Source organism: Tachysurus vachellii, chromosome 1 (genome assembly GCF_030014155.1).
Source record: "Tachysurus vachellii isolate PV-2020 chromosome 1, HZAU_Pvac_v1, whole genome shotgun sequence".
NCBI classification, from domain to species: domain Eukaryota; kingdom Metazoa; phylum Chordata; class Actinopteri; order Siluriformes; family Bagridae; genus Tachysurus; species Tachysurus vachellii.
In genome coordinates, this window is record NC_083460.1 from 26522575 (window position 1) to 26542356 (window position 19782).

General features: G+C 39.3%; 1 protein-coding gene across 1 annotated transcript; it reads right to left on the reverse strand.

Annotated features, from left to right (window-relative positions):
- Positions 1-11147: 11147 nt before the first annotated feature.
- Positions 11148-17357, reverse strand: atp5f1d (ATP synthase F1 subunit delta). Its single transcript, XM_060880327.1, has 5 exons — positions 17096-17357; positions 16149-16302; positions 14434-14522; positions 11367-11505; positions 11148-11252 (listed from the first exon to the last, which is right to left on the reverse strand). Exons 1-4 carry the CDS (start codon positions 17213-17215, stop codon positions 11383-11385), a joined length of 486 nt encoding a protein of 161 aa, XP_060736310.1. The 5' UTR covers positions 17216-17357; the 3' UTR covers positions 11148-11252; positions 11367-11382.
- Between the last annotated feature and the right edge of the window lie 2425 nt (positions 17358-19782).

A 19782-nucleotide genomic window follows, 5' to 3' on the forward strand; every position in this document is an offset into this window, starting at 1 on the left:
AGAGTTCAGCGCAAGGGGTGGAGATTGCCTGAATACAGGTGGGAAAACAACGCCACTACTACTACAGTGGGCGGAGAAGAACCTGCAACTGCTGCAATGTCAGCGAGTGTTTTAAGGTGGACCACTTAAAGTATGGCGTAAGAAAAGAAATTACATTCCTAAACATGTCTGAAGAATTACAACAACTTGAAATAAGAAGCATATTACTGTACTTCCTAATAAAAAGCGCACTCGTCTTTTCATTTGAAATCCGAAACTACGAAGAAAATAAAGCCGCCTTAAGAGGAAGGAGCCACCGGTAATGACGACAGAGCACGAAAAAAAAAAAAAACCAGCAAATCCAAGCAACCGGTGAGGCAAAGCATTGCCTGGATACACAAGAACACAACCGTAAACAGTTGCTTATCTTTGTTTATCATTGTGTTTGCGTGCGTATGTATTCTTCGTGATATAAATATATATCGAATGATCGTTTAAATATAAATTTCAGTCAGACTTCAGTCCACATGAAAGTTGTTGCCAATCGACTTGAATTCCCCAAAATCCCAAAATAAAGAGTCGTATTAGAGTCATCACCATCTTCTGAAGAACACAACAGTTTGTTGTTACTTCCATTGCATTCAAGACACACGACCTTATTCCATATTTCTGTACTGGCTGATTATTTCATGTAAGAAATAAACACAGTACTCATAATAATTTAGCAAAAAGTGCCCTGCCCTTCAGGCTAAGACTATACAAATAACTTTTTATCAGCCAGTTAATTACAAACACCTAAATGTTCTTAGAAATCCAAGTCCCAGGAGGCACTGGTTGCAACCCTCAAAGGACTGGACCACCAGTGCATAGATATCATTTGGACTGTGAATCATTCTGAGCACAACACTGACACTGGCAATGTGCATAGTGCTGGTAAGACTGTATATGATTATTTTAGATAAACATGTTCATGTTTTTTATTCAAAAAAATTGTATCTGAACAATGTGTACTGTTTCCTTATTAATAGTTTTTATTTTTGCTGTATTATATCATTCAACTTAGTCAGAGCAAATACACTTCCAGGTAAAAATCAACAATAGTGCACGTTGTCCTACACACAGCATCGTAATGCTATGTGTAACTGGGATGACGCCCTATGCGAAATATTATAAAATCGATATTATGCCATCAGGGTTAATAACAGTTTAGCTGAGGCAAGGTTTTCTAATGACTTCATTTGTTTAAAAATTCAAATCAATCGATTGTTTGGATTTGCATTCATTTTGCTTGAAATAAAGTTAGTTAACCAATGTATTTAATTAAACAACTCCAGGGACCATGATCTGATCCTGTGCTCAGGTTAGTGTTTGTTTGCTTGTTTGTGTCCAGGTGGATTTTCTCTGGGTGCCCCGGGTTTTCTTTCACCTTATTAAAACATGCTGTTTTGTGGATTGGCTCCAATAAATTGATCCTAAGTGTGTATATAGTGCCCTGCATTAGACTGGCATCCCATCCAGGGTGTATTCACATCTCACACCTATGTGTTCTCGGGAAAGGCTGCAGGTCTAATGTTAATAATAAAATTCTTTGATGATGTCTCCACCAGATGCCCTGTGGGGGAAAAATACACACAAGCATAGAATAGTGCATCTCTTATTTATATCTGTATTTGTGTCCATTTTGAACACACTGTTCAGGATGAATGATGACTTTTTTTTTTTTGGATACATCCCTAATAATTTCAATTCAATTTATTTGTATAGCACTTTTACCAATTTTCATTGTCTCAAAGCAGCTTTCGAAACAGAAGAGATAGGGGGAAAAAAAGAAATAAATATATAAGAAGAAGAAGAAGAAGAAGAAGAAGAAGAAGAAGAAGAAGAAACAAGGATAAAAATAAATAAATGAATATATACAATTAAAGTTTAAAATTAATTAAAAAGATATTAACTTAAAATTGAAAATACTATATATCTCTATGCCGAATGAGCAACTCCCTGAGATGATATGATGAAGATAATATAAGGGAAGAAACCTCGAGAGGAACCAGGCTCAGAAGGGAACCCATCCTCATTTGGGTGACACTGGACAGGAAATGATTTAAAAGTAAATAATGTCATTTCTACAACAATAATTTATAATAGTGCAACCGAGAGCTCCTGAGCAACTAATGGGTCATCGCAAACGCAGAGTTCAGCGCAGACCTGATTGCTGATGCTTAATAATACTTGTCTTTATTTAATTAATTAATTTTATTATAAACTATTTTATTATTTATTACAAATAAAATATCATTTTTAACCCTGTCAAATACATGAGACGAGGTGTTCAGTTAATAAACATACTCAAATGGTACATTTCACACCTGTGTACTTGGTATTTCTTTGAAATGTGTAGGCTGTGCATGGGTGTACGCTTATATGTGGGTGAACAGCATTCCTATCTATCAAAATAATTCTCCCAGTCTGCTTCAAGTCAAAGAAATTTGACAGCCCACATATCTGTCAGTCCACCACTGTTGTCTTTTTCATGATTCGACCTTGAATCATAAAGGATTGTATAAGAGAACATATGCATCAAGCTAAGTATTTGGTTTTTATAAGCTCCTGAAGAGGAGGTTAATACACAAAGCTGATGGAATTTGGCCTTTATACAGATTTAATTTTTTTTTTGAGCCAGGGTTGCATGTATATCAGACTAGAAAAAAGTTAACAATGGGGATTAAGTAAAGACCACAAACATATTGCAATGCTGTTAGTTAAATTAGAAACAGATTTATTACACATAGAAATTGTGAATCAACGAATAAATCATATTTTAGGGTACTTTGTGGCTGAAAGTGTAATTGTACCTGCTGAGTCATGAAAACAAAAGACATTTAAAATTGCTAAGAGATTCATGATTGATATTTGATGGTGATACAAAAGTTTCCACAAACTTTGTGTGTCATTACAACTCTACTGGCTTACAGGAAACCTTAATATAAAGCTCCTTTTGTAGTTTAGAAATACTGGTTAGTTCACAATATTTGCTCTCGAGATGCGCTCGTTATCCGCCACCCACTCACCTGCCCACACACATCTACCCACACACACTTCCTTGCTAATCCTGGGTCAACATGGATTAACACAGTCCCATGTTCTGCTAATTTAATCAGAATGTGAGCTGCACAGAGTGGCTGAGTGCAAGAGGCCCTGTGCCACCCTGACATTTCACACTGTCGTCTTCTCCGTATGCACTTAGTCTGGTCACTGTTATGGATAGTCCACTCAAACACTTAAAATAGCATTATGTACTGGAGCATGATAGCTGCTTCATGAGTAAGAAACCTGTGTCAGTGGAGTTCTAAATTATTTTAATGTACACATGGTGAGAGGATTTGATGTATAAGCTACTCTGGCCTATTGCCAGCAGCACTGTCCAGTAACCTTTGCCCTATTATCTGCTTATACAGGCTGCATTTGTACAACTAATGTAAATCTTTTTCAAAGCCAATCCAAGTGGTAATAAAGACAAACTGCAGCTTAAATCCATATCTGTGTTGTGTTTATATTGTGCTCTCAGCTGTGTCTTTTGTATGTTGAGAGCAGAATTTTTGCTAGTGCTTCGTTTTTAAATTCCTTTTTTCACACTTGACTCAAAACTGTTTGTATTTATGACGGTTTCGGGCCACGTATGTGAATTCTGTCTGAACTTAATATTATTTATTATTATTATTATTATTATTATTATTATTATTATTATTATTATTATTATTATTATTATTATTTATATATTATATATAAATTATTATTTAAGAGTTATACCATTTCTTAATTGTGCAGTTTTGTGCATCATGTTTTGTACAGTGTGTAATTAATTTATCTTCAGTATCTGTTTTATTTGGTGGATCCAGAGCTTATCCCAGGGAACACTGTGGAAATACACCTTATATCAGATGCCTTTGAATTACAGGACAATATGTACACGTACATGTACAGGCACACACACGCCACACACACATACTTGTGGGAGGTGGAAAGAAACCAGAAAAGCCATTTGGGACATGTGAGAATGTGCAAATCTCCACACAGACAAAACCCCCAGCCCAGGACTGATCCCCAGACCCTGGAACTGAGGCGGCAACTCTGTAATATTCTGTGTAAAGCATCTGTTATCTGACTCAGGATTTATTTAATTAAATTATTTAAAACATTTTTTTTGCTCAACCAAAATTGCTAGCTTATCCAAAAATATTCAGCTATACACAATCTCCTGCCTTTAAAAGCCTTCTTCATTCATTATATCTAGAGACTTCCTCTCTCCTCTGTAGACCACATGTCTTTCCCCCACCACTGTGAAACATGAAACAGCAAGTAACGGGATCCTTTGACCCATTAATGATATTTGATCGTTTCACACATAGTGCAACCCTGCACCCAAGTTCACGTAAAAGTACACTACAAGACACCCCCTGGTGAATTAGAGATCAGTTTTCTGGACTGCGTTTGTGGTCAGAAACAACCTTCAGACTTGGCCACATAGGTGTGAAAAAGCCTTTAATATTGACGCCTACACTACAACAAATTCCTTTTACTGAAGCAGAGAGCAATAAAGGTGATTTATGAACACGAGAGAAGATAGAAAAGCTTGTATTAACGTGAATAATATCTGAATAGATGAACAGATTCAATTTAATAGAATAGCGTTGATTATAGTCTCAGTCTGTCAATAGGATCTCAAATAAACATTTATTCTGTATGTAAACTGGTTTAATTATAAACAGCTCTCATGTTAGTTTCTGATTAAATGCCACCATCTTGACTGTTACGCACATTGCATGCTACCTGTGTTGAATGTGATATTTTACAGAATGCTGTTTCTTGCACTACCAAGCTTTCATTCATTTTGAAAAAGTTTCAAGTTGGTTTCGAGACCAAGTCAGATCTTTCATTTTAGAAAATCATGTTTCACATAATAGCTGGCTCATGGTCAATGAACAGATCATTAGAATTTCTGCAGTCATGTTCTCATGTTTCAACCGGTCAGAACAGTTTCAGTTCTAGAAAGTGTTACCAAATGTCACTGCTGAGCTCATGAGCCACATTAGAGCTCTCAACTACTCCAGCTACAGTCATTTGAATTGTTAACAGAGTGACCTTTCACCCCTACAGATTTCTAATCTATGTTTAGTCTTGTTTGTGTATCATTTCCAGTCATGCCATTTGACTCAGGCAGCAATAGATCCAGAGCATCAGTGATAATTAGTGTGATGAATCTATTTTTAAAAGTCTTGTTGACCTGATCTGATGTTAACTTGATGAAGCCATGTTTATAATGCTGTGCTATGCGGTGCTCCTGTTAACCAACTCAGTCATTGTAATTTGTTCCCTTCTTATCGTGACTCTTGACTCTCAATGACATGAGTCAAGTGTCTGTCGTTAGGTGTTCTTGCAACATTTGCTGAAGCTTGATAGCTGCAATTCCCCTCCCAACTTCCTTCTTTACTGACGCAACGTTACGCAACCACTGACCCATTACACACAACATGCAATGTTCTACCAGCTCCCAGAATTCTGGGTGGGATCTATTCTTCAGATAATTTTAATGAAAGTGCAAAAGTTACAGAAGTATACAGAAGCCATATATGTGATCTGTAAAGACTCATCTGTGTTCCTTTTACAAGTGGTTTGTATGTTTTTTTCATAAAGGGGTATAATGTAATCGGTCCATATTTAATGCTGACCTACTCCACAGGAAGCACAGGAATCATAAAATAATTACTAAAGGACAAGCAGTTACAGTGGCCTGCATGAAAGTCGTTGCGTGACCAATGGTTTGACTCATGGGATGCCCCTCCCTGCAATAAAAAGAGCTCAGCTATCAGTCCAGACGTCATCATGGTTTGCTGTCACTGGGTCCCCCGTAAATGTCAGTGGCCATTTTTCATTCCTGCTACCTTGCACGAATGTAACACCAAACAGCCAGTCGAGTTTGATCAACAGTCCTGGCTGTGCTTAACTCTGTTGCCCTTCTTGAACTAAAAGGTGTCACTCATTTGTAGTGGAATGCAGGTCTTGTCCAAACCAGTGCAAGCGTGTCAAGCGAGGAGCAAATGTGGCACGTCTGTTCTTTGCAGGATGGAAACTAACCTGATGGCATATTTTCCAAGAGCTGCAGCACAGAGATCTGTGATTAGGAAAGTAGAACAACTAATAGCCTTTAGCCTCAGTTAAAACAGCGGTAGAGACAGGGAAAGTGACTCATACCAAAAAGTATTCACTTCCCACTTGAATTAACTCTGCCAGCTTTAGTTTAATATAGATGCAGGGCATTATTGTCCTCCACTTTTCCTTTTGAGAAAGTTTTCCATGGTGTAATTGTCCACATGTGATAGTGTACTCGCTGCAGGGCTGATGATCTTGGCTAGGTCTGGAGGAAAAATGTACACAGCAAAGAGAGCTGGACTCGAGGGAAAATCGGAGCAATCTTTGTAAGGGTAGCTTGCACAGGATTCAACAAGGAACAGCAGGAACATTTAAGTATGACAGGAACATTTAGCCATAAAAACAAAGCCATTTTGCAACCAGGTAGCATCAACACTGTTTTGCTACATGGGGAAATGTGCATGTCTGTGAAACAATGACTCTAACCCTCTCAGGTGTGGGAATTTGCCTCAGGTTTCATTTTGCTTTTATATCTTTTTACAGTGTGGGTTGGGTGTGTTGTGGGATTTAGGGTGGGGATTCATTTAAGTCTTGGAACCCCACCCCAAAAATATGCCAAATCTGCATTACTAAAAAATACCACAGCATTTTAAACAAAACAAAACAGTTAGCTGTTTATAGTGTTGTGCTTTTTTTGTTGTTGTTGTTGTTGTGTAATGGCCACCTGTTGAACATACTTCCAGTCACATCTTCTCTACTGAGAAATGTTCAGAGTTTTCAGCTTATGAGAAGGTTGGGCTGTCCCATTACTAACAAAAAAAAAACCTTTGCTGTGTTGTGAAATGGTTGAGATAATAAAGGTGTGCTGTGTGATGTTTTCAGTTAGACACCAAACACGAAAATGTTAACATTCCAGTATTACACTATTGCAACAACTTTATATGATTTTAGAACTGTTGCCCAAATTTCACAGCTGGAACGTTTGTCACAGCGTGGGAATGCTTTAAAAGAGATTTCCCTTTCTGTAAAGAGAACGTTGAACGTTTCAAAGAGTGTATGAGGAACCTTTTTTTTTCGTAAAGTGCAGTTATTTTAATCATCAACTTCTTAGACTGCAGTCTTGCGAAAAAGGTTCCATCTAGCACTCCAAAGGTTTATTTGGTTTGCCCTCTTGGAATACTTCTACATTGCATGTAGAGTAGGACCCTAAAACAGAAGGTTCCCTATTCAAGAGAATTCAAAAAGAAGCGGGATCTTTTTTACAATCCAAAGAAGGTTTTGTTCTCTCGACTAAAACTTTTAGACATCATGCCATAATTGATAGTCATGTGACCTCAGGCTGAGAGTATCTGCGCTGTGGTAAGTGGTGGGTGAGTGAGTGTAGTTTTGGCTCAGAACATTACAACATGCCCACAGCCTTACCCTCTCTGTACCACGTCACTGATCTGCCCAGCTCACTCCGTCTGAATCTGACACTTTACTCTCTGGAATGTGGGATTGCCACAAACTTCTTGTTGTTAACCGCCAGCGGCAGAGTCAGGGGCCCAACAGCAAATCCTCCTAGTACAAGCACACCCAGGCTCCGAGCACCCAGCTACACACTATAAAGTGCTCAGTGTTCACCTTACATCATAAAACAAAGCCAAATACAGCAGTACAAATTTTCAGTACATCGCTATAAGCATGTGGCATTTACAGACCATGTTTAAACTAGAACATTATCTTTATAACTCAGCATACCCTCAGGGATTCACCTGAATAATAATTCATCCCTTAATTTAAGTTCAATTTGCACAAACGAATAACCTGTCTGTGTCTGTCTAAAGTTTGAGTTTATGACAGGTTAGATCACCTTCCAGCTAAGGTTTCAAAGACATGGAAGCCTGCCATCTAAGATAGAGCTATAAAATAATTAGAAGGGTAGTTCCCTTTAACGACACACACACACACACACACACACACACACACACGAAGATAGGAACTTGTACTCAGTCCAAACTGATTAAAACTGTCTAGATGTGGAAGGAAGACTTGCAGATTTCTCTGAAACTTGACCAACATTCTATTTTTGCACCTTGCTGTCAGTGACATAGAGAAGAGGTGGTGTTGTGGTTGACATAAATCCATAAATCATATAAATGCTAAAATACATATGAAGCAAAAGCAAGAACATCAGCCAGTAGCAAACGTGGCATGGTACTAGGAGAAGGAGAAGAAAACTGACTGGCCAGAATATGTAATTTCCTGGGTGTTTTAACAGGCAGCCACAGGGCATTTAGGTTTGTAAAGCGTTTAGTGCACTTGATATAGACGTATATTGCAGCTCAGTGTCAGGACCAAGTGTAAGACTGAACCCCGCAGACATTCTGCACTATTAGCATGAAAGGGCAACCTCTAAACAGCAGTGTGCCTTCTTCTCTACCACCCACACCCAGCCAGCGTGCAGTATCTCACAGCTAGCCGAGAGTCCACAGCCTGCCTCCTGACAGACTGTGGACAAGAAAGAACAACACTTTACCCAGAAACATCTCAACTGTCCTCTATGAGAACCTATTAAAGACCTGCTGCAGGCTAGGCTGTTTTTGAGCAAACCTCAAAAAACAAACCGAAATCCCAAACCTCAAGTATTTAGACATATTGAATTCAGGTCTATAGCGTTCTATGCTATAGAAAACAGTGCTTTTAAAGAAACTCAAAATCAACAATTATTATATATTATTAGGTTTAAAAAAGTGATGGGACAAACAAAACATTTCTTTTCAAGTAAAGAAAAGTCAGAAGGGAAACATAAGCTCCTATCTTTATTCTGAAAACATTTTCATTCAAAACAACTTTCATCAGGGACGACTACAATCCAAGCATACATCTGAGCAGTTGATGGTTAAGGCCCAAGGGCGCAACAACAGTGCCGGGCTTGAACCCAATTTTACAACTGCTAGCTCAGAACATATTAAACATTCATTGTATCATACATGGGGCACGGTGGCTTAGTGGTTAGCACATTCGCCTCACACCTCCAGGGTCGGGGTTTGATTCCCGCCTCCACCTTGTGTGTGTATAGTTTGCATGTTCTCCCCGTGCCTCGGGGTTTCCTCCGGGTACTCCGGTTTCCTCCCCCAGTCCAAAGACATGCATGGTAGGTTGATTGGCATCTCTGGAAAATTGTCCGTAGTGTGTGATTGCGTGAGTGAATGAGAGTGTGTGTGTGCCCTGCGATGGGTTGGCACTCCGTCCAGGGTGTATCCTGCCTTGATGCCCGATGATGCCTGAGATAGGCACAGGCTCCACGTGACCCGAGGTAGTTCGGATAAGCGGTAGAAGATGAATGAATGAATGTATCATACATGTCATTTTTAATTCTTGAACAGCTTCAGAATTCAATAAAATTGGCACCACAGGAAACAAGGTGCTGTTTAACAGAAATGAATTAAGGAAAATATGTAGATGGTTCAACAACCAAACCAGAAAACAGTTAGAAACTGAACAGAACAATCCATACACACACACACACACACGTCTCCTACATTACCCAGCTCCGACTATTTAAGCTGCAATGTTTGCACTTTAACCTTAATTATAAAGTTGATAGCCTTAAAAGAGTTTATTACAGCTGGACATTTATGGAAGTATTTAGCGTTTGTTATAGTTTATTAGAATCTCATCATAACATCATGACCTGTTGTAATCCCTCCTGATTCAGTGAGGAACAAGAGCAAGTGAGAGCATGCAGCCGAGACAGACATCTAACGCTCATAAAAGAACTTGTGATTGTCTTCAGAAACTCAAGTCAGCACATGATTGCAGCTCTGTGAAGACAACCTGCATTTAAGAAAACCCCAGACGCTAATTAATAAGAATTCCCACTTCACTGGACAGAAACTCTGGCATTGCTAACAGATGAAATGAAACACACACAACTGTCCTGCAGGTATAATGTAGAATTTTTAAAACTTTTTTTTTTTTTTACAGCTTTGTGGTTAACACAAGCCTTGGCCTTGCTCTTCCAGAGTTGGGGGTTTGATTCCCACCTCCGCCCTGTATGTGTGGTGTTGCTTGTTCTGCCTGCGCTTCGGGGATTTCCTCTGGTTTCCTCCCCAGCCAAGGCATGTGCTGCAGGCTGAGTGACATCTTTACATTTTCTGTAGTGTCAGTGGGTATGCGAGTGTGTTTGGAGGGTGTGAACAGACTCTTTACAGAAAACGGATGGGTGTTTTTTTTGTTTTGTTTTGTTTTTTAATGCTACTTTACATGTAACATAAGAAGGAATTTATTCTAACATTCCACATTTAAAAATTGGTTAAAAATAACTCACAGCTGGCAGAATTTCCATCACTGGTAGAAATTTTAACCAGTAAGCACAATTGCATTGGCCAAACCACTAATAAAAAAAATTTTTTCCACACAAAATATTCAGGTGATTCTACAGTCTAGCTCAAAAGTCAAGCTGGGAAAATTATTATAAACCAGAAAATTATTATTTTGGATTTAGAGATTCAATTTAAAAATTCAATTGTAAGAATGACTGTTCCCTAAAATGTAAAACCAATGCACGTTCAATATTTATATACTTTTGACAACACAACACAAATAACACAAATAGATAATACAAATGACAGCTGTAGAGAAAACACCTTAATAAAACACTCACAAAAGTTAATTTCTGTAGAATAGTACTGCCCCCATTCGGCAATTAAAGGTACTGCATGATGACCACAGTGTCAGGAAAAGCACTGTTGTGGATTTAAGGCCTATGATGTTTATTTATTTCTTCCAGTCCTAATATTAAGCCTCAATCATAAAAGCTGCTATATTTATGATAAATGCAGTTTGCCTGGTCGCTTGAATTGAACAAGCTTAATCTGCAACCACTAACTTAAAAACGTTATGAATTTAATGTTCATAAAATAAATCTGTACTTAGGTGGGTGGAATTTATTTTACAGTTAAAGAGCTGATGGCTGCAAAAAATGAGAACACAACAGAAAGCATTTCAAATATTAATGAAACACAAAAAACAATGAATTATTTTCAAATACATTTATTGGTATATTTACTGTACAAAGCAATCGGCTTGACTTGCAGTTACTGATTTCACCTGGGTTTGGGAACTGAAAAAGGACGTCTGACCTGGAGACAAACATCAATAATGTAAGGAATTCTACTTTACAATAAATCTGAATAGTGTCTTCATAATAGGATTAAAATAAGGATAAAGAACTCATCAACATGGTATAAACATACCATAAAGATGACAAATTTATTCCAGAGCTTTGACGATGGCTTCGTTGGCTTCTATGCTGATTTGGGCTTCTGCCCTGGAGACCTCATCTGAAGCGCTACCCAACTCGGACTGGGCCTTCTCCAGATTAGCTTTAGCAGCCTGCAGGAGAGACAGACAGACATCAACACTTTAAAAACTTTAGTGGAGACAAAGAAGTAAAAACTTTAATGGATGGTCAACATTAACACCATTAAACAAAAAGAACTATAAATGGTCCTGGTTCTTTTTCCCTCTCCCAACAATAATAAAACCTCTAATGCCTTCAATCATGTTATCCCCTGTTTTCGCTTACAGCAGCTTTAAACTGTCATTCCTTCAACAGCCTCTTTTCTTCTTTCTTAAAGGAAATTATTTAAAAAAAACAGTCTTTGTGAATTAGCTCTTGAAATGCTAACACATTACAATGAGCACATGTGATATAAAATTTGAGATCAAAACTGATACTATGGATTTAACAATGCTGGAAATACTTGAGTAAATTTATAGAAGTTCAAATTTATGCTGACAAATTTGTTGACCTGACGGGTATGATGAGTATTTTCCGAAGCTGAATCAGAATATGAAATAAGGTATAAATAAATTTATAATTTAAAAACAAGCCATTAACAAACTGATCGATTAGTATTCAACTGATGATCAAGCCTGAGTTTAAAAGTTGACAGTGATATAACTTTACATTGTACCATATAATAGTTCAACCATCCAAAAAAAAAAAAAGGATTAGTGAGTCTCTTTTAGTAGGACTTTAAACACAAATCATTAGGCCACAGTAGCATTTGTGTGGGGAGCGACGTCTCTTCAATAGTCAAGCAAATTAACATGGCCTCTTTCCTGCGAAGGACATTTGTTATGGTGGCGATTACACAGCTGCAAAGGCCAAATATTGCTGGGAGTTAAAGGTCTCTCAGTGGGGATTTGACACATCCTCTGCACTTTAACAGGGACTGACCTTTCCTTTCTTATTAAACACACAGACCCCCGAGCATTGCTATCACTCGGAAGAATAAAAAGTCACCCGATTTTGCAGACTAAATGAGAATGGCAGAAAAAAGGTTACATTAAATAGGTCCAATAAGAATAATGCACATAAAGAGACAAATTAATGAAGGAGAAAAAGATTTTAAATCCATACAGGAAAGGTAAAATGGCCCATCATTTATAGAACATTTACAGCTACAGTTTAGCAATCAATGACAATTTCTGAATGTAGACAATAAGCCAAACCAATAGTGATGTCCCCATTTACTTTTGTACTGGTTCTACAAGGTTCATTTAACTAACAACAAGGAGGGAGCTGGGGTGACTTTCACCCTTTACAACCTCTGTACAGTAGGGGGCAGATCATAGCAAAAGCTAAGGGAATTAAGGAGGCACTGATGACTTTGTATCTTAAGAATGTACCAAACACCGGTGTAGAGATGGTAGATTGGGGCATCAAACTGCAAAACAACAAATGTGGTCATAATTTCGAGAGAATAGATACATCATCCAAAAGCGGAATGTGTGTGACGTGCATAGTTTTGCATGTTGCTTCACACATTTATCCTCATGTTCACCTTGTGCGTGAGTCATGTTCATCTTTTCAATGCAAACAGTCAATTTACAGAATAACACCATGCATGCAGCAGCTATTCTGCATTAGAATCATTAAAATCAAGTATAACCCTGGGCATAGGTTCAGTTTATTCCGTGTGCCTCAAACAGGAGGTCTAACTTTTTGAAATGGCCATTAAGCTGATGTAGATGGACATAAGCACAGCGAGGTAAAGCACACCTGAAAATGGAGATGACTAGTAAGCTAGTACAGACCATTAAACTCTATAAAGTACCAATGTCATTCAAGATGCACTTTAGTAAATTAGTACTGAATATGCTAAGCCTGATTAAATTCTGCCCTCTAGTCATTAATTGCATTTAAGCTTAACTATATGGCCAAAAGTATGTGGACATCGGACCATCATACCACAATGTGCTCATTCCAACACCACAGGTAGTAACACAGACTTCATCCCTTTGCTGTTATAATGAACTCAACTCTCTAAGGAAGGCTTTCGTCTAGATTTTGGAATGCAACTATGAGGATTTGTTTTAATTCAGCCACAAGAGCATTAGTGAGGTTAGAAATTGATGTCAAATGAGGATGACTGGTGAACAGTCTGCATTTTAGTCCATCCTAAAATGCAGACCAAGTGTTGTTCAGTGGTGGTTAAGGTGAGGGCTTCATGGACCTCTCTTTGTACACAGGGGCATTGCTATGCTGGAGAATCTTATGGCCTTTTAGAAGGGAAATCTTAATCTTGCAGTACACAGATATTCTAGACAATGGTGTGCTTTCAGCTTTGTTGCAACAGCAGCACTTCGATATGGGTGTGATGATCAGGAGTGCACATAATTTGTTTATACAGGGTATCTGTGTGTGAAAGGTAAGCATGTTTATTAAAAGGGAAAAGAACAAATCTTGTTACACAGAGAAAGTGTATTATGATAATGTTTTTAAAAAAAGGAGTGCAGCTCTGTCACACCATGTACATAAAGAGATTTTACTAAAGCATATTTTATTACCTACATTTTTGACTTTTACTAGTTTTAGTCTTGCTATGAAATGTCATATCACATGATTATGGAATAAAACTAGCAGAAAATAAGCATCATTTGCCCCAAGTTATTGTGTCCTGTGATTCATCACAGCAGTATGATACAAAAAAACTGATGGAAATCACAACAAAGCTCTCATTGTAAATTTAATATAAAGGATATGCAGAATTTGAAGTCAACATGTGTTTTATAAACAACCGATGAGTGTGGAGTTTGGGACAGCGTATTGCTCCCTTGCTCAATGTGTCAGGGGCTTATAGAAAAAAGTTGTCTTTGATCCTGGCTGGATTTAATTAGCATCTAATTTGAACTTTCATAGAAACCCTTGAGTGTAAAAGTGCAAGGTTTTTTTCTGTTTCCTGGAAAATTCTGTCAAGCCACTATTCAAGCATTTCAACACCTTTAAAGAAAACAATGTGATGTGTTTCTTACAGAAAGGTCCAGTCTGTCCAGAGGAACAGCCTCCTCAGCAAGCAGCTGCACTGAAGAGTCGGCATTGACGGTGACTGAACCACTGCTCACTGAAACACAAAAACACAAGCAAACATCATTGCAGGGTCACCTATGACATAACTGGGAGCATCAGGGGCTTAAAACATACAGCAACCTACCTCTGTTCTACAGCCTGGAAGAGATTTCATTAAGTAGATTTAATGCTTATTGAATGTTAAGTGTGTTAACTCTTTAAATGAGAACTTAAACTCTCTTTTTAATAAGAGGAAAAACATAACTGTTAATGTGTTAGAAGATAGGACCAATTAACAATAAAATCCTAGCATTAAATTCTTCAAACCCAAAAACCGACTTCAATCAAATCAAATCTTAATTTAAACAACTTCCTTCATTGTCAAAAGTAACAGATTTATCTGTGAATAAATTAGGGGTGAACAAATTGAGCTTAAATATGCTGCTCACTTCCATGTTAGTTGCCTAAGAGCTCAAGAAAAAAACTAAGCACGTTCGCCTCACACCTCCAGGGTCGGGGTTCGATTCCCGCCTCCACCTTGTGTGTGTGGAGTTTGCATCTTCTCCCCGTGCCTCGGGGGTTTCCTCCGGGTACTCCGGTTTCCTCCCACGGTCCAAAGACATGCATGGTAGGTTGATTGGCATCTCTGGAAAATTGTCCCTAGTGTGTGATTGCGCGAGTGAATGAGAGTGTGTGTATGCCATGCGATGGGTTGGCACTCCGTCCAGGGTGTATGTATGTGTGTGTGTGTGTGTGTGTGTGTGTGTGTGTGTGTGTGTATGTATGTATGTATGTATGTATGTATATATATTATATATATATATATATATATATATATATATATATACCCTTAAACATACAAGTGAGCAAGTCCTTGGCTAGCGCTTTGTCTAATATGTTGTGTTTTCTTCTCACATCACATGTAAAATATGTTATTTATGTTTGACTAGCATCTTTATTTCCTCTCTGCATTTTCTCTCTGATTAACCATGAGGTGACTCAGCTGGAGATTTATATGGCAGCTTCACACAAAAACTTACTTTAGCTTGCATTTGTCGGTGTTTCCAAATGTATCTAATTCTGAAAATCTAAATTATGAACAGGATAAAGTAATTGGAACAAGCATTGTACCAGAGAAAAGCGCATTACATTTTAATATTGCTGCATACCAAATGTAAACATCTGTTCAGTAAAAATCAATATAAAGTAGTTTTTTTTTTTAGGTCTTCTGATCACCACACTTGCTCATCAATCTGGCATCTACACATTAATTAATATCCTGATTATGCAAATGGGTAGCAGGGCTCCTAATTTGGTAACATTAACAATAGTAATAAAAACATTACAATTAAAAACATTAACCATTAATAAGGCATCAATCCCTAAGTATTTTGTACACTTGGGCTATCAGTATTGTGGCTGTTAAAATCTCAATGCTCATTTAGATCTCAGCACCACATTAAAACAGAGCACAACACTTTAAACATTAACAATAATAAGCTTTTTGGTGACAAAATCTAGAGAGACTGTTTATGCTCTTGTTTGTAAAATAGTCTTTCTGGCTTTATGGAAGAGCGCTAGGGCTTTTTAGACTTTGGTCATGTTCTCACATTATTTAATAGACAAAATGAACTCAACCCGTTTCATGGAGTCGATTCAACACTGCTGCATTTTGCCTTACCAAAATATTTAGAAGCGGAGCCATCATCACCAAAGATAGTGACCACCCCAGGCCTCAGCACCTGCAGTGTGGGGACGTGAGCTGGGAGGATACCGAAGGCACCGGTCATCGTTGGGACGTCCACCTGTTTCACACTGGCTTCATTGAAGAAGACCTGCAGAAAAATCAGACATGTTTACATTCACATTTCTGTCATTTAGCAGACACCCTTATAACCAGAGTGACTTACAATTTATTTCACTTTATACAACTGAGCAATTGAGGGTTAAGGGCCTTGTTCAGGAGCCCAGCAGTGAGACTTGGTGGATCTGGGATTCGAACTCATGACCTTCCTTAACCACTAGGCTACAACATCCCACACTGAATGAATACAGAATGTCTCTATTTAACTTTAATGTTAATTAAAACAAATGCAAAACATGATGAAATGATCGCTTTTGCACAGTAAATAGTGGCCAATTTTATATGGACAAAAAACCTTTAACTTAATAACCGTAACAACGTCAAGCTGTAATATATACACTTAAGTAAAACACTCAGAACGTGTTATTACTTCAGCTAAATGCTAAGTCAAGGTGAAGTGCTGTTGTGCTAATGACGTTAGCTTAAAAGTTAGCCAGCTAGCACGCTTAGCTAGCAGCGCGAGAATAACAAAACACACTTTATTCAGGCTATAAATATTTTTTTATACAAGCTAACGCACTATTACACAGCGTATAACAACATAACGCACAAAATAACTACACAATTTCTTCAATGACTAAAATAAAAAACGATCAAATTAAACCCTCTAAAGTCAGAATCCGTGCTAACGACAAGGTTAGCGAGCATGCTAGCAAGTTCACTAATAACAACAGTGTACAACTAATATAAAACGTTATAACGTGACGTGAACACGTGAACGAGTCGTGTGGGTTGCAGACTGAGGTTAGGCCGAGAGTCTGTACCTCATTCGGAGAGGCGAATGTGAAGGACATCTGTGGAGCTCCAGCGGCGGCCTCGGCGTAAAAGCGAACCTGCTTCAGCGCAGGAGCCGCGCGGAGAAACAAAAACCTCGCTGCCATCATTGTGTCTTCTAACTGTAGAGATTGCTTGACTTTACAGCGCACAAATCAACGAGCTCCAGAACCCTGAATCAAGCAAAGCACCCAGTCATTCAATAAGCAGCCGAGAACGCAAGGGCACAGTGGAACTACCCATAAAGCCGAGCGCGAGTTCTGGGGCATCATGGGAAATGAAGTTTTCTGCCTATTAACCCTTTCAGACTCTCATATACATTAGAGTTGTTGATGCTATGTGTTAGCAGATAGGATCAATTAACAATAAAGTCCTAGCATTAAATCCAAAAAAACAGTTCCATGTTAGTTGCCTAAGAGCTCAAGAGGAGGGGGAAAAAATTATACATACATTTATACTTTCTCAACACGGGAAATGAAGTTTTCTGTCTATTATCCCTTCCAGACTCTCGTTATACATTAGAGTTGCTGATGCTAATTAGTCTGAGGATTTAGATACCAAAGACTACCAGAAATTAAACAGCATACACTATTTGGCCTTCTTATGCACATGTATTTCTTCTCCAAGCTGTTGGAGATTCAAATATGTCCCAAACATAATTGTTTATGATACATTTGATTGTTTGTAGCATCACAATTTCCCTTTATTGGAACCAAGAAACCCTAAACTACCCGACAATGTTCTTGTGCACAAAGCATGAAGAAGGAAACTACAGAACCGTGAGCTCAACACCACAGAGCATTATGAGATGAACTGGAACTCTATCAGTACCCAGACCTTTGCACTCGACTACTGACCTCAGTTTTGTATTTAAAGCACATACAAGTGTTGTGGTCAGGTGTCCACAAACTATTTGACCATAAAATAAACATATAAAATAATTAACCGATGAATTCATTAATTCAATAACAACATTATACTAGATTTATCGCAGGAACACTAGTGTCCATGCACACACAAATGCACACACTCAGTCACACATTGTTTCAGCCTGGACTGATAATAGGAGGTGAGAACCCTGAGGAAACATAATGCGAAACAACACAGATGGTACCCCAGGCTCCAGATCAAATCTCTTCAACAGTAACATATTGTTCATAAAACCTCCATTCAGGTACTCCAAACATCTGTGACTTTTTCTGTCTATCCAAACATCTGTGACTTTTTCTGTCCATCCAAACAACAGTGACCTTTTCTGTCCATCCAAACATATGTGACTTTTTCTGTCCATCCAAACCTCTGTGACTTTTTCTGTTTATCCAAACAACTGTGACTTTTTCTGTCAATAAAAATTTTTTGCCTTTTTCTGTCCATCCAATCCATCCATCCATCCATCCATCTTCTACCGCTTATCCGGGGCTGGGTCGTGGGGGCAGCAGTCTGAGCAGGGACACCCAGACTTCCCTCTCCCCAGACACTTCCTCCAGCTCCTCCGGGGGAATACAGAGGCATTCCCAGGCCAGCCGAGAGACATAGTCCCTCCAGCGTGTCCTAGGTCTTCCCGGGGCCTCCTCCCGGTTGGACATGCCCGGAACACTTCCCCAGGGAGGCATCCAGGAGGCATCCGGAACAGATTATCAGCTCAGCTACCTCAGAAGCCACCTCAGCTGACTCCTCTCGATGTGGAGGAGCAGCGGCTCTACTCTGAGCTCCTCCCGAGTGACCGAGCTCCTCACCCTATCTCTAAGGGAGCGCCCAGCCACCCTGCGGAGGAAACTCATTTCGGCCGCCTGTATCCGGGATCTGTCCTTTCGGTCATGACCCAAAGCTCATGACCATAGGTGAGGGTAGGAACGTAGATCGACTGGTAAATAGAGAGCTTCACCTTGTGGCTCAGCTCTTTCTTCACCACAACAGACCGGTATATCGACCGCATCACTGCAGAAGATACACCGATCCGCCTGTTGATCTCCCGCTCCATCCTTCCCTCACTCGTGAACAAGACCTCAAGATACTTAAAGTCCTCCACTTGAGGCAGGAGCTTTCCACCAACATGAAGGGGACAAGCCACCCTTTTCTGGCTGAGAACCATGGCCTCGGACTTGGAGGTGCTGATTCTCATCCCCGCCGCTTCACACTCGGCTGCAAACCGTCCCAGTGCACGCTGAAGGTCTTGATTTGAAGAAGCCAACAGGACAACATCATCTGCAAAAAGCAGAGACGAAATCCTGTGGTCCCCAAACCGGACTCCCTCCGGCCCCCGACTGCGCCTAGAAATCCTGTCCATATAAATGATGAACAGGACCGGTGATAAAGGGCAGCCCTGCCGGAGTCCAACATGCACCGGGAACAAGTCTGACTTACTGCCGGCAATGCGAACCAAACTCCTGCTCCGGTCATATAGGGATCGGACAGCCCTTAGCAGAGGGCCCCGGACCCCATACTCCCAGAGCACCCCCCACAGATCACCACGAGGGACACAGTTGAATGCCTTCTCCAGATCCACAAAGCACATGTGGACTGGTTGGGCAAACTCCCATGAACCCTCCAGCAACCTGGTAAGAGTATAGAGATCTCTGTGTTCCACAACAAGGATGAAACCCGCATTGTTCCTCCTGAATCCGAGGTTCGACTATCGGCCGAATTCTCCTCTCCAGTACCCTGGCATAGACTTTTC